The following is a 15,409-nucleotide window of genomic DNA, read 5'->3' as shown; positions in this document are numbered from 1 at the left end:
CATGGAATTACACAGAATTAAGTTCTCATTTGTAGAAACCTTGGCTTGTACAGTGGTGATAACAAGCAAAGGGTACAGTTAATTTTCTCATACACCTTTGGCTGTCTTGTTTTTGAAGGTTAATTTCTTTCTTATGGGACCATTTATAGTATTTTCAAACCTGTCAGCGCCTTGTAGTAAATACAATTTTTCAATTTAAGCTGCCACTAAGAATTTTTGTATTTGCACGTAGCATTTACATCAATCCAGAGACTATAAAGGGAGAAAATTTGGGCAATAGTTAGCTTTTTCATTAGAAAAATGACCATCATTTGCAAATCCAATAGAGTCCCTTTGTAAGTCCCTTTGTGCCACTGAAAGACTAAAAGACTTCATTTTGCAAAGCTATAAAGCTTGCATTTTTAACACAGAAAAGCTGCAGAGTAATGAAGAGTCTGAAAGCAACATGGTGAAAGTTATATTTAAGTTACTTCAATGTAGAGGCCCAAATAAGGGAAATATTTTTAAAGCATATTATTTTTGTATTATGATATAGGTATTCATTTCCAAATCTAACTTTACGCTGTCAAACCTGAAAATATGTATGTAAGTATGTATCTGTATGTATGCACGTGTAAACAAATGTTTCCTGTATTAAGGATTATTTTTGGACCAAGGCTAAACACCTGAAATGCATGCCTGTGTGTATTCTTTGCTTCTCATCTCTGCACTTGTGTCAGTTCTACATACAGCTGAGTTCTCATTTGAGCACTGGAGTTGATTTTTGGAGTTTCCTGCCCTTGGAAGATCTATACATTTGTAACAAGTAACACTCAGACATCAGTGGTGGCGGAACTTCCACTGTGTCTGCCCCACTGGGAAGCCTTGAGCTTGTCCTGCATGTGCGTGACCAAACTGTTCCAATGGCATTTTGCAGGTAGGACTAAGTTACCTGAAAGGGACATGATGATAAGAACAAAGACAATCAGCAGAAAGTTTTCTCACTGAGACTGGAATATTTGCCACATTTGCTCCAAGTATCACTTATGTCATCTCAGGGTGCAGTGCCAGAGCTGTAGCCATTACCCTTGTTCTGGGGAATTGGTCCTGATTTAGATAATCAGAATTTACTCCAGACTTTGCCATCAACATTGAGAGTCAGGGATTTTATTTAGTGTCAAATGCTGATGGATTTTAAAACCATAATTTAAAATTGACAAGCAGAAAAAATCTGTTTACATTGTTGATTTTAATGGGTGTTGGATAAGCCAAGCCAAACATCCAGTGTCCCTCTTGGTAAAGTATTTAGAGCACATTTTTTCTGCAGTCTGCTTGCAAAGCATTTATTTTAAACTCAAAGTTTCTTTGACTTGTTCTGAAGAGCAAATAATCCAGTGCATGTGTATTGAGGTGATTTATATACCTTAGTGCTTATTAAGATTCTTGAATTTTGTGGGTTTTAATGTGTTGGAATATTCAGTCAAAGTGTGTCAAGCTGAATTTAACTAGAATTCAGTTAAGAGGTGTAGAGCTATTTTGAAAGAGGTTTTTATTAGTTAAACAAAATTATCAGAATTGTGCTTGGTACATATAAATATTTAGACTTCTATTTTTCCAACTATTCATATATTTATATAAACATGTGTAGGAGATGTAAGTCTGATCCCTTCAGGCAGAGAAAGGACTGAATCAATTTCCCCATTCTTGTGTGAGCACACTCACGTGTGTGTATATCTACACAAATATAAATCAACACAAGTCAAACTCTTATATATAAAAGCTAGTTCTGCTCTTCACAGTCATAGCACATATACCATTCTTAAAAGCAGAATGACTTTTCAGAAAATTGCAAGTATGTTCTTAAATTAAATTTTAAATGGATTGTTTCAGAAACTAATCTCTGGCATGGCTTTTGTTCCTGAACAATTTAATTGAAAGTATAATACAGTTTCTTCATTCTTTGCACATAATGAGATCTCATTGTGTATTTTTACTGAATTCAACAGGCTACCTAATGGAATGTTTTTTGCTGCCTCCACTCTCCTCTGTAAATGCTGCTGGCCATCCCAGTGCTGCAGGAAATCATCCTGCTGCCTGATGGAGCCAGGGACATGAGTGTGAAGCAGCAAATATTTTCACTAAGAGTTGCTTGTACTTGTTTGGGAAATTGTGACAGTGTTTCCACATAGTCAAGCCAGTAGTATGGCAGGTAAAATTCTAGATGGATAGAAGTGAAGCAGTGTGTGTTCAGGAAGGGTCCTGTGGTGGGTTCTGACCTGATTGTTATCATTCAGGAATAGCACTTCTGGGTTCAGAGGTAACAAACCTTTAGTAATGCCAGCTTAATTACTTGTGGAATTCAAGAAAAGTCTAGAAATATGGTTGTGTTCTTAGGGATAGAAGGGATAAAGAAAACAGTGTGTTGTAGTGCTGCCATTCTAATCCAAGATGAATGCTGAGTGCAGTTCTAGATTGTCACCTCTGCCCCTGCTAACACAGGGATGCAGCAGAACAGGAGGTCCAGAGAGGTGCAGCAAAAATGATCAGTGGAAAAACTTTTGTATGGGTAACAAGTGAGCAAAGACTCTTCCTTGTAGGCAAGGGCAGTGCTGTGATGTGAAAAAAATCATGGACAGCACAGAGCACACAGTGGACACCCACTGCATGTAGTGCAGAGCAGGTTCAAAATCAACAGAAAGAACTTATTCTGCCCACAGAATACAGAGCTATGAAACTGCTTGCCTCAGACTAATGTGAATGACAGAATTTTCATGAATTCAAGAAGTAAGCAGACAAATTCACAGAAAATTAAGCTCTTAGGTATAAAGACAGCACAAGTCATTTAGGAATTCCAGAAGCCAGAAAACTCCAAGCAGAGAATTTTAGTAGAAGCATGAGCATATGCTCTCTTTTTTCTTAAGCTCTTTCTCATGTTTCTGCTTCAGTTGGTAGCATGGTTCTGTATATATTATTGCATGTCAAGTGTATGCATTAAACTGAGAGGAAAAATATGAAAATAACATAGAGGTCTATGCAGCTTATCAGTGGAGAGTTGAAAGTATGGCATTTCATTCAGGAGTAGTAACAAAATTAATAGTACACCCTAAAATCTAAGTATAAAGTGCTGAATGCTAAATGACTAGGTTTCAGACTTCACAATATATTTTGCTTAAATATTGCACTAGATCTAAATAATATATAGGAGCAGATTTTCAGATGGGCTGACAAAGAGTAAGTGGTTTCCAAGAGATTATTGTAGGCTGTCAGAGCAGAAATCCATGAACTGGGGATGAACTTCAGAGAGCACAGGAGTTGTTCCAGTCTGTAGAATCAAACCTTTCTTTCTAGCAGAATTCATGCATGAGCATTCACAGCTTTTTTTTTTGGAAGAGCTTTTAGAAGTAGGATTTCTAAAAGATCAGAATCTCTCACACCTGTTCTACATCCCCTGCCAGTTCAGTGTTGAGATGCTGAGCTCACACAACTCAGATGTGTTGGTTACGTGTTCAACATCTTAAAAAATTCAACAATGTTTGTGTTAACTCACAAATTCCCAAAAGTTGTGAGGGGTTTTTTGTTCAGTGGAAGGAGGTAGGAATTCTGGGATAAGTATGGAGAGGTGTACAGAAGACAGCTAGTAAGAATGCTGGACCAGATCCTACATAAAAGATGATGGTCAAGTATTGAGCAAAAGGTTTTAGCAGGTTCAAAGCAGCCTTCCAGATCCTGGTATTACATGATAGGTATTTTGCCTTAGTTCTGTGGAATTCTGTCCTCTTTTAAGTGCAGTTCTGTCCTCTTGCCAGATCTCAAATCATTCTGATGCATATTCCACCATGTATGTTTTTATCTTGTTGAGTGACATCAACTTGATTGTGTCATTCCTTGTGTTGGGAATGTCATCTTTCATGCCATCTAATGATTCTGAGGGCAGGTTTGGATGGGGAGTGGTGAGCAGGTAACTGGTCACAGCTTTCTAAGAAGCTTTTCTTCTGTTGACACCCAGATGGCAATAAAATTATCGTATTTTTGGAGACTCACCCATTATGTTATGGAAACAATGAATCCTAGAGTCTTTCATCACCACAATCTGGTGTTCACCTTGAATTTCCTGGTTTTACTGATTTTAAACCAGCAACTAGCAATTTTTTCCTTTCAAATATCATGTTTGATTTAATTAGACATATGTATCATAGTTGCCCACGTGTATTCAACCAGCAAAATAATATATATATATATCTCTGGTTTAGCTCTTTAATTACTACTTCCATCTGAGCACATTTGTTTTTTAATTAGAATTGTGCAACGTCATACATCTGCTTTGCATTTAGGACTGTAAAAATCCAGAAAGTGAAGCTCATTTGCTGCAGTTCATTTTGCAGTCATTTGTTCTTAGGGCAAGGGAAATTTCAACTCCAGCTAGTGATCTGTTTTTGAAGAACCAGGATACTGCATCACGAAAGGGATCAAGAGGAAAAAAGTAATTATGGTTCATAAAATGTATTTTTAATTACTGTTTCATAATTATTTGAGCTCATATATAGTCATGATATAAAAATCAGTTTTCTTGAATAAATATTTAGTATTCAGTGTAATTTATATGTTTTTGAGGCTTTCTATTAATCTATGAAAGTAAAGCTAAAATTAATAAACTCTAATAATGTAAAATTTTGCTAAGGTGTCATACTGTACATTGAACAGAGCAGGCCCATGTGTGTGCCATACATCATACCTGCTTGTCTGTGACCTGTCTTCAGCTGATTACAGCCATGGCTCATGATCTGTGGCTTTTACAGTTATCTTGATAAGATACCGCTCAGTGGTCTGCAGCTTGTCCCCTGCGGCTGGTGGCTGTCCCTGGAGCTGTGGTGGCCGAGGGTGACGTAACCTCTCTAATGGTCCTTGCTTTTCACAGAGCAATGTCTCATCCTGGAGACACTGACTGCTCTTGGTGCCAGATTTCTGTGATCCAGGCTGAATTATTTTATTTAGCCAGTCGCTACTTTTAAATGACATTAGCTAAAAGTAAATAGTACTGAAGTCTGAAATACTTCTAGCTCCTTCACTGGAAAGCCGTAACTGTTCCAGGCAAGGTTTTATGTGAGTTTTATTTTCTGCATGGAGTATTTTGCCAAATTAGAAGCCCCTTGAAGTCATCATTTATGTATAGTCAATTTCATTTCTTTCAGAGATTGTAAGCAGTTGTCTCTATGTATTGCTTTTGCATTGAATATACTTCAATCTTTATCCAAAAAGGTTTTATGAAATTTATTCCTCCCAACTTCAGCAGCTCCTGTGGCGCCAGGCATTGAACAAGGCTTGTGAGCTTGTTGTCCTCTTCTTTCAGTGGCCACTATTCTGAGGAAACACCAAGGATGGGAGGAGAAAACACACAAAATTATGTACAGATAGGGAAGGTTTAAATTTGGCTGTAGGACTGAACTGAAGAAAGGAAAGGGGGAGGATGATTACCCCTGGAATTGAATGCCAGATGCCGTAGTTCCTGTGAAACATGGAGCCAAAATCTGTCTGAGCAAATGGAGGCTGCAGCTTCCTACTGCCACCCGTTCGTCTTGTAGGGTGCCAGGAGCAAATCTGCATTGCTAAAGCTAAGATTTGAGCCATGAAAGTATCAGTATGGTATCATGTAATGGGATTTTGATTTTAATTTTAATTAGCTAAAAATACAGTAAATTACAGGGTTTGATTGTTTTTTAACCATAGTTTCCGTTAAAGAGTGTTAACACATTCTTTGAAATCAAACACTTGACTTTGAAAGCTGAGCATTCAAAAAAAGTTGGAAAATGTTGAAATGAAGATTGTTCAAACTGTTTTAATTTGTCTCTTGCATGTATGCATAACGATAAGATCTTTAATTATGTGATCACATAATTTTTTCACAGGAGGAATGCTGCCCAGAGAGTAAATCAGGGGTGTTTATTAAAGGAAGCTGTTGCCTCCAGAACCCTTGCCTTAATTGCTGGAAAGCAGAGTAATTTAAGTAGAGGGCTGCAGGAATCAAAAGCATTCTCTCCAGGGCGTTTGAAAGCTCCACAGAAAGACTAGATTTTACTTTCTCATTTTGAAAGAGGTTTTATGTAGTGCTGGAAGATCACTTCTTTGGAATTGGTCTCTATGTTTCTGGTTGCTGTGGCACATGGGCCAAGGTACCTGGGCTCTGGGCACAGCTGCATTTGGAATGAACACAAGTGTGCTTTGAATGTGTAAAACATTGGATGAATGCAAAGTTCTCTGAAAAGTACAGCCTGAAGTGCCCTGCACTGACGTGGCAATGCCAGGATTGCCAGAAGACTTTCTGGGTTTTAAGCAGCCAGGTTCTAATTTGCAAAATGGAGATAGCATCACCCTACTACAGTTCAGTTAATTATATGGGGTTTTTTAAGCATTCTTTCTGAATACCATGTAAGGGAATGATATAGAATATAAAATATATAATCATGTAATTGTACAATAAATAGTTACAATATATTGCATGTAAGCATATGCCATACAACACCATACATTATAATATATGATATGGAATCCCATTCTGGCTAACATCCTATAAGGGAAACTTTGGGTGCACTGCTGGCTGAAGGGAATAAGAAGTTTGAGCAACCTCTTTGCAATCTAAACAAATGAGACAGAAGGCTACAAATACTCAGATCACTCCATAAAACTGAGCATTCCCTTTGTATTTGCTATCACTGCACTAGATGAGGCAAGGATCTTGCCAAAGGAAAGCAGCATGTAATAATTTCGTTAAAATCGTGTGTAGGTATATGAGTGCTCCTGTCATTTTAAGTGCTTGACTTGCTGCTGTGTTTGGTGGTGGGTTGCCTGGCCACCCCAAATGTGCTGAGACCTTTTAGAGGCAGCTTTGGCAGATTTATTTTTCCTAATGCATTTTGGGGAGAGAAAAGAAAAAATGTTAGAACAAGATTTCTTTGCTTTATTGTCTCGCCTTTTTAACAACTGGTTTTTAACAAAAGAAACTGAAATCCTGAATATCAGTTCCTTGTTTTTCATAAGGAAGGAGGAGTTTTTAACTTTTGCAGAGTTGGCACTTGAGTATAGTGAGGATGTATGGAAATGTTTCATGGTGAAGAGAGCCCTAATGAATATATCATATCTGGAATGTATTTAATGAGGAAAGAGGAAACATTTTTTCTCCATAAGTCTAATTCTTGACAAACTGTTTGATTATGGTTTTGTTTTCCATAGAATCACTCTTAAGTCTAATATAAGGAATACCACCTAATTCCCCAACTAACAGGAAATTTATTTTAAAAAATAAAGTATTCATTGTCTACATCTGAACTTATCCCTAGAAATTTTGATCCCCCCTCTTAATTATCTCTTTTATGTGTGGCAAATATAAATGCGTTGCTATTTTTATATTAATAATACTCTGCATCTAAGCCTCAGAGTAAAACCCAATCAAGAGAAAAGGCTAAAATTATTTTCCACTTCCTGTTGTTTTATGTCTGTTTTCACATTTTTTTAATGTTGCATTTACCATTATTCAGGAGAATAAATTCATAAATCTCATCTGCTTCGGTGAGGGAATTTGTCTCCTGTATTTGTATGTCTCCTGTATCACACAGTATTATAACATCACTTACAGTAGCTATTTTACTTTGCAAAATCAGTTAGAGGATATTAAGTGAATATGAATTTATCAATTGAAATGGACCAGATACTAGTTTTTAGGCAACTTGCCTGAATTTGCTGTTTTAGAAGATGTCAATACTATGAGTAGTGGGGAGTAACTACATTTTTCAAATAGCACTGTGTAAAATATGGAAACATTGAATGATTGTTTCAAATTGAAAAGGCTCTTTTGTCACTCTCATGCATATTTTAGATGAGACATTTTTCTCCTGAATTGGAAGGAAATGAGATGGTAGCCTATCTGTTCATAATGTTACTCACTTTTTCTGGTTACATGCATTTTTAAATGACTAAAATCTCTACTTGAAAAAAAAAAAAAAAAGAAGAGCTAACTTCAGAAAAGCCAGAGCCTGGTTTGCTATTTATCTACTTTAATAGGCTGTATTTCACATGAAAGAATCAGTCTGGCTTCTTGTGACCTAACAGTGACAGGATGCAGGTATCATAAAGTACCATGATTATGTGCCTCCCAGGTATAATTCTGATAGCCATTGAAGGAGTGCTGCAGCCAAGTCTTGTTGGTTTATCCATCTATAAATTTATTCTCTTTCTTAGACTGTATTTTGAAGCAGTTTAGTAAGAAGTTCAAACTTGGCAGTGGAGAAATAATACCAATGTAGATCTGTTTCATAGTTCAACTTCAGTGTGAGTAACACGACATTTAAACAAATGTCTTGTTTAGACATTTAGACAAAAGATTGTGAAAGTAATTTTTTCTTGATACAGTTTACTTACAGTTCCTTACATTTTAAGCTGAAATGACCATAACTGATCTTTTGTGCCTAAAAATGAAGACTGTTATAATAATAATCTGCTCACATATGACAGAAACATATATATTGTCATGTAATCCTTTGTCCAAAGACTTACAATGTGTTCTCCAGGCTAAGAAAGTAGAGTTCTTACCTTTTCATTGTAACTGGGCAAATATTACATGAGATTCCCTATCTAAGTGATCTCTGTGATTTTTCCTTTCACATTCATCCTGCTGAGGCTTTAATGGGTGTAGCTACAAGAGCTTTTAGCTTGGATCAGGAGCACTTAAGCCATTCTGAATTCAGTCTCATTATTGTTCCCACTTGTTTCCCTGTGATCCCACAGCTGGAGCGTGGGTTGCATTGGTTCCAGGAGGAGGTAGGGGAAGCTGGGCTGGGGGAGCACACAGGGTGTGCCTGCAGGAAAGGGCTGCTCTGTGGGACCCCGAGAGCAGCTGGGCTGCCTTCTCTAAAGGGTGCTCAGCCTGGGCCCACGGGGTCTTCAGTGCCATAATAATAATAAAAGAGACATTTGGCAATGCTGGCATCCACATTGGAGTGATCCAGCTGGAATTCTGTTGCTCCACTGTGGCTCCAACTCTGGAGCTGGCCGCTGCCTTCTCTTGTGCAGCCTGATACTGGGTGTGCACAGTGAGAGGTGGTGGGAGCCCAGGAGCTGTCAGGTGTGCCAACATTACAGCCAAGCTGCTCACAAGGCAGGGCCATCCCTGTGGGACAAGAAGCAATAATTATGTGACCCCATGCTGTCAGTTAAGAGTGCATTGATGAGTATTTTGTTTTTGTCTCTCCACAGTAACCAATTATAACAATGTGGTAGAAGCAAACTCAGACTCAGATGATGAAGATAAATTGCATATAGTGGAAGAGGAAAGTGTAACAGATGCAGCAGACTGTGATGCTAGTGTGCCAGAAGATGACTTGCCAACGGACCATATAGTGTTACCAGAAAACAGTGAAAGAGAAGCGAGTACAAACACTTGTTGGGAAGATGAAGGTATGTTCATTTCTACTGATGATACTATAGAAAGAAAGTTTTCTAAAATAAAGATTCAAGAGAACTGGTTTTGGTTCCTTTATTACTGAAATAACATGTAGGATTCACAATCAAAAAAGAGGTTTTATAACATATTTATTTAACATACTTTATGTTCTTAATTTATTATTTGAAGCAGATTCAGAGGTGCATTAATTCTGTTGTTTAGTAGGAGCTTCCAGACTGCAGATGCAGCATTCTAAAGGCTGATTAAAGACTTGTTACTTGATCTTGGTTTTTTCAAGTCTTTGCCTGGCAGGTTTCTGCCAGAGCTCCCTATAAGGTTCAGGATTGACTTAGCTTGGGGAGTAAGCAGTAAACAAAAAACCTGAAAAAAACCCTAATCAGATGTTAATTTCTCTCTTTTTCCTTGTAAAACACAGGCAGAAAAAATAATTTTTAGATTATTAGTTTCAGAATTGTCTATATAAGTCATAATGAATCATTATTTTGGAAATACTGGAAGGAGGTTAGTGTTGCACATATTATGCAGCAGGTTTAGAAGCTGAAAATTTTAAACAGACAGGAAATGGGCCTTTTTTTTACTGTGGAACCAGTAAGTTCCACAGTAAAAAGAAATGAGTTTCATAATATCACACAGCATGCTTACTTTTGAGCCAAATTGGAATAAATGCATAAATTAGTGGAATTTACTGTGGAATTTGGCCTTCATGCCTTGAAAGATACAGAATGTTTTTCAGCATAGCTGAACTCCAGCCACAATTCCTAGCATCCACCTTTGAACAGTGGTGGTTTAATACATGGTGCATGACCTCACATCTAAATAAACTGAAAGCACTCATATGGCCCCTAACTGCAGTCCAGCTGAGAGAGAGCAGCTGAGAGTTCAGAGAATAGCATCAGCTCAGCCTGTTTTTACATAGCTGCCACTGCCAAGGTATGCTGTGCTGGGAAATGAGTGTTTTGGAGCTGAATTATTAGATAGGTAATTTTCTTAATTCTCCTGTAACATCTTTGCTCTCCTGCAGGATTCCGAAATTGTGGTTATATTAAAGTGGGCTCTGGGTAGGCTTGAACCCTTTGAGCACAGGTGTAGGAAATCTGAAAAGGGGAAGGAAGAAGAGCACTGGCTCCCAGACATTTGGGATCAAGACCTCTTGGACTGGATGCTTTCTGGAGATGTACCCATCACACAGCATCTGGGGCAGCTTTCTGGGGGTTTTCAGCACTCCAGACATGTGATGCCATCTTTTTTGACTCCTTATGTGAAACATACCATTTTTAACCTTTAAAAATTTGCTTGCTAAATTTCTAACTTCTCTAATTTTAAATTCTTCTGTGGTTGAAGATTTGCAATGTAAGCAATGTTTCTCTGCTTTAGAGTTTGCTAATGAAGACAGAATTTCATTGGTAGTCAGACAAAAGATTAATCAATTGCCATACAAGCTTGCTCAACAACCACAGATTTGCTCTGTAAAAATTACGTATTCTGAAGCCTCTTTTGTAGCAGTCTGGAAGGGTTTTTTAATTTGAGAATAGGGGTTTTTTAATAAATAGTTGAAATTTCTGGCAATTGTTATATGAGAAAAGTGAGGCTACGTTAGGTTTTATGGAGCTTTGATTTGCTAGGGTAGAATACTGTTTACTCTTTTGATAGCTTTCCTAGAAGGGAAGGTATGAGCTGAAAATCACATCATCAGTTTTGGCTGCATGTTAGAAATATGAAGAGAGAGGTACTGAATACATGATCTCTCACATACAGGGAAATGTGCTGGGGTAGATGGTGTGCAACTATCTTCAATACTGGTGATTACCTTTAGAAAAATATACTTTGCAGCAGTTTTAGTAAGTTGTGTTTCACCAGTAAAGTAGTACTCAGTGGTTCTGGGTTTAGCTTAACTTGACTGAATGAGTTTTTTGCATATTTATTCTGTTCACGAATTGCCCAGAATAGAAACAACACACATAACATTTCTGTATCAGATTAGTTTCCTTCCGTTTCCAGTCATTCTAACTGAATTTCTAAAAGACCCTAGGAACAGGTGTTTTAAATATAAGGTGTGTTTCTCAAGAGGTTTAACTGAAACAGTCCTAGGGGTTTAAAAAAGTGAACCACATGTATCCTGTACATGTTGTTGACAGTGTGCCAGCATTCATGTGTGCAATGATTCTCTAATATGATTTTCCTTTGCTTTAGTTAGAAGCAAAAACTATGCTACAATTAAAAGAAAAAAAAAAAAGGCAGAGTTAAACTTATTGTATTAATGCTCTTAAAAGAGAATTATTATGTACTGTAAGTATTTAGCAAATCTGGAGGTCTCAGGACTGAAACTAAGATGTCTTTGAAAAAAGTACATGTTTTATGTTTATGTGCTTTCTGGAATTCAAAAATTCCTTGAAGTCATCAGATTTTAGGTTGAGCCTATATGCTCAAAAGTGTGTGCTGGCATTTGGTGGGTTGTGTGTGGCATGTTTTTGATCAAAAAGCAAACAACCAGTCAATATTGCAAGCTGTAAATAGTGCTTGCTACATGAATATCAGAAAATTAGCTCCGAAGAATTTAAATTAGAAACTCTCTTGATGGCTTTGGAATTCATTTCCTTCTGTGCAGATAAAGACTGCAGTGGAAATTTCAGTGAAGTTTGTCTTTCTGCCTACAGCCAAAATTTCCACTTTGCTAGTGGTTTCATTTTGATCAGTTATCTTAGCCATGCAGAGATCCTTACTGTCAGCCAATGTCAGTAGTTGTCAGGCATGTTTGCTGCTAGTTAACACTGTCCCCTGACATCTGAAAATCATCAGCATTTAACCCTGGGAAGCCCCAGTGTGTCTCTGAGCAGTAGCTCATAAGCAGTGATGAGATGTAGAAGCCCAAGAACTTGTTTTACACTATCTGGTATGTCCAGCTGCAATACCAGGATGGATATTCATGACCTAGATGCTATTTGTGGAGACCTCTATTTAAACTGTCATTTAGCAGGTAGCTTGAATTTCCTCTGGAACTCAGAGCTGTGACTTCTGCTTGGTGGAACGGTGTCTTAAGGTCTGTTCCCCCATCATCACATCCCACATCACATCCCATTCTGTTGTTTCCCAGCTGTGTGTTAACCGGGCTTCTGAGGGCACAGTTGCAATGTTGTCTTTATTTGTGGACCATACGTAGCTATAAAGATGTATATCTACTTAATATTTTTCAAATTATTATTCCTTCAGCATTTACCTGTTGAAAAGGGTTTCTCCCTTTTTTATACCCTACTTTTAGCTATTGGGAAGAGACAGTACCAAACAGAGGTTAGGATTATTAGAATTGAGAGGGAGTTTAACTTCACTAGATTAATCTATAATTCCATAAATTCCTTGACATTCTGTTGGGAAGCATAACTTTTATTTTTACTGAAGCCAGTGGAATTTACTGGGGACCCTGTAATTTAAATTTCCAGAGTAATAACTTACTGATTGATATTTCCCCCCTCATGTAGATCCTATTTTATAATGGAGAAAAATCACAACCATCAAAAACCTTCCTTAAAGGAAAATTTGTATTGTGTTTGATTTTACGAAATTAAATTTTGGGTTTAAATTTGCTTTGCACCCAGTCATCCATCTTACAAACTCTGAACCAAGTCTGGTATCATGACCCAAAACTTGAGGGGTTTTTAAGATGTCAGTTGAAATTAAGTAAGATTTAAGAGTTGCAGTTTCCTTTTAAACACATTTCTTGTTTAAAGTAAGAAATGTGTTTGAATGGCCACTATTTGCAGATACCTTGGGTCTGTGGGCTTTGGTCAAAGTAGGCAGAATTAAGAAGCTTTTCCTTTGAGGAAGCTGGTATTATTTGAGAACTTAAAAGTTCTCCTAGGATTTGTCATCTTCCTTCCATAAAGGAGAAATTGACTTCTTCTGTAATTAAAAAGCTGGAATGTTCTGGGCTTTTGACTTACCAACCTAAAGGATTTTTCCTGCGCTGAAGTAAAGTGAGGGAAGGTAAATAGAAGTGTAAGTAATAGAAGTGTAACAGGTGCCATTTCAGGTCAGAGCAGCTGTGCTGTAACCTTCTGCATCACCTAGAAGGTGTTTTCTGGAGTGTACGTCTGAAGCATCCAAGTTTTCCATAATGAAACTGTGAAATAACACTTTAGTTTCACATCTATTGGCATAGCCTAGATGGAGCATATAGGAGTGACAGAGAGCAAACCAAGCAATGTAGCTCTGCTGTGTACTCCTGCCCTGAGCCAGGTACCCACAGAAATGTCAGCAGTGGCTTTTCCTGTGGGAGCTTCCCAGTCCAGTGCCAACCAATGAAGCAAAATGAAGAATAACTTAGCTGTTTATTGATTTGCACCAGCAACCTGTTGTGAAAATTAGAGTTAAAACTTCCATGCTGCATCCTTGAGGGCTGCAGCTCAGCAGAGCTGGCAGAGCTGGGGCAGCAGGTTGGCTCTGCAGTGCTGGTTCTGCAGACTCACACCGAGTATTGGAATCGATACGTGAAGCAGATCTGCAGTGCACAGTTGTTCTGAAGGGGAAGCATGTGTTTAAAATCCTATTTTTGTTTAATTTTTAAGGCAATCACAGCCTTAAGTGGTTTCCAGATAATTTGCTAGAAAGGGAGCACATTAGGTTGTTGTTTGCAGGCATTACCAGCAAATTATCAATCATTTCTGAAAACCGCTAATTGGAGAAAACAACATAACTGCATTTGTTTTATAATGCTCTGATTTCTGGAAATAATATTCCAGTGTATCAGATGGCTGCATTTGTAGATGGGGTCACTTAAGTAGGTGACTCTCTATTTGCTGGTGAAACACACTGTCCACGGCTTTACCTCTCTTCACATAATGGTCAGTGTTTAGTGTTGCTTCCTTTTTAGGTTTGGTTTTCTTAAGTATGAAATATCTTTGTAGTTCAACTGATCACACACGGCTGAAATAACGTGCCATCCATATTTTTGAAAGAACATTGTGTTTAAATGCGCTTCTGAACAATACAGAAATGGAAAGCACTGATGAAGAAATAACTCAAGTATATTAAGTTGTTGGAGTGCATGTGCCTTTTGTTGTTGTTTTGTGGGGTTTTCTTTAAATATTCATTCTTTTTGTGAAATGTGCTATTTCAGCTGGAAAAGAAAGAAAGGAAATCCTGGGGCCTGAAGCTCAGACAGATGAAATTGGATGTACAGGTATTTCTTTGTTAATCTGAGTCCCTTATTCATAAAGTGCTGTTGAATTTTAGTTAGGTATCATTCCAAAAGCTTTGGAATTCTCCCACCTCGGTTTATAAAAGTGCTTTGCTTTTCCATGCTAGAGGTCTTAAACTGTAAAAGGTGTTTTAGCTGAGGAAAAATGTGTGGGCATCTTTTGGTGTGCAGGGTCCAGAGGTGCAGGTGACCAGGGACACAGAGCAGCCCTCCCTCCCTCCCAGGGACTGACCATGCAGCTCCAGCAGCGTCACGTCTCCAAAGGGCAGAGCAAGGAACAGCAATGAGCTTACATGTAGGGTCAACAGGTAGTGTTTGTAACTATGAAGAAATATACAAAAATAGAGTTACGCTAATACTGTATTTTATTATCCACTCCTCGGCTTGGACTGATTACATAGAAAGCAAAATAAAATGTGTATTTCAATTTCAGACTCAAACAAAAGCAAAGGGTTAGTTATTTTTTCCATTTCTCTGTACGACAGAAGATTAATATATATCCCATCCAACTTCTGAAAGGTTTCTGGGGGGTTTATTTAATGCCCTTACTAGATAGGTAGATAATATCAGAGCAAGTCTTATTTAAAAGCAAACCCAGATCTAAACACGTTGATATGTTTTAAGCTCTAGTTTCACCCATTCTTTTCAGTTCTTATATAGTCAGTTCTTGCAGCTATGGAGAGCTGCATTATTCATTGCATTACATGTGAGAGACTGCCTCATGTCATAAAAAGATTGTGTCAAATTTTAAATTGAGTATGTGACTTCACACTGAGAGATGAATCATA

The 15,409-nt window shown here is 37.8% G+C and overlaps 1 protein-coding gene across 3 annotated transcripts in view; it reads left to right on the top strand.

Annotated features, from left to right (window-relative positions):
- ZEB1 (zinc finger E-box binding homeobox 1) overlaps positions 1-15,409 on the top strand; it is a 120,099-nt gene that overhangs the window by 86,717 nt on the left and 17,973 nt on the right. For 2 of the 3 annotated variants that reach the window (XM_005480361.4, XM_014270222.3), the window contains exons 2-3: positions 9,223-9,423; positions 14,541-14,603. In XM_005480361.4, the coding sequence (XP_005480418.2) occupies positions 9,223-9,423; positions 14,541-14,603 (264 nt within the window). The remainder of the gene's footprint in view (positions 1-9,222; positions 9,424-14,540; positions 14,604-15,409) is intronic. The other variant, XM_005480362.4, reaches the window with a different exon arrangement.

This window comes from Zonotrichia albicollis, chromosome 1 (genome assembly GCF_047830755.1).
Source record: "Zonotrichia albicollis isolate bZonAlb1 chromosome 1, bZonAlb1.hap1, whole genome shotgun sequence".
NCBI lineage: Eukaryota > Metazoa > Chordata > Aves > Passeriformes > Passerellidae > Zonotrichia > Zonotrichia albicollis.
Note: the sequence above shows the minus strand (reverse complement) of the source record. Positions and strands in the feature narration are given on the sequence as shown.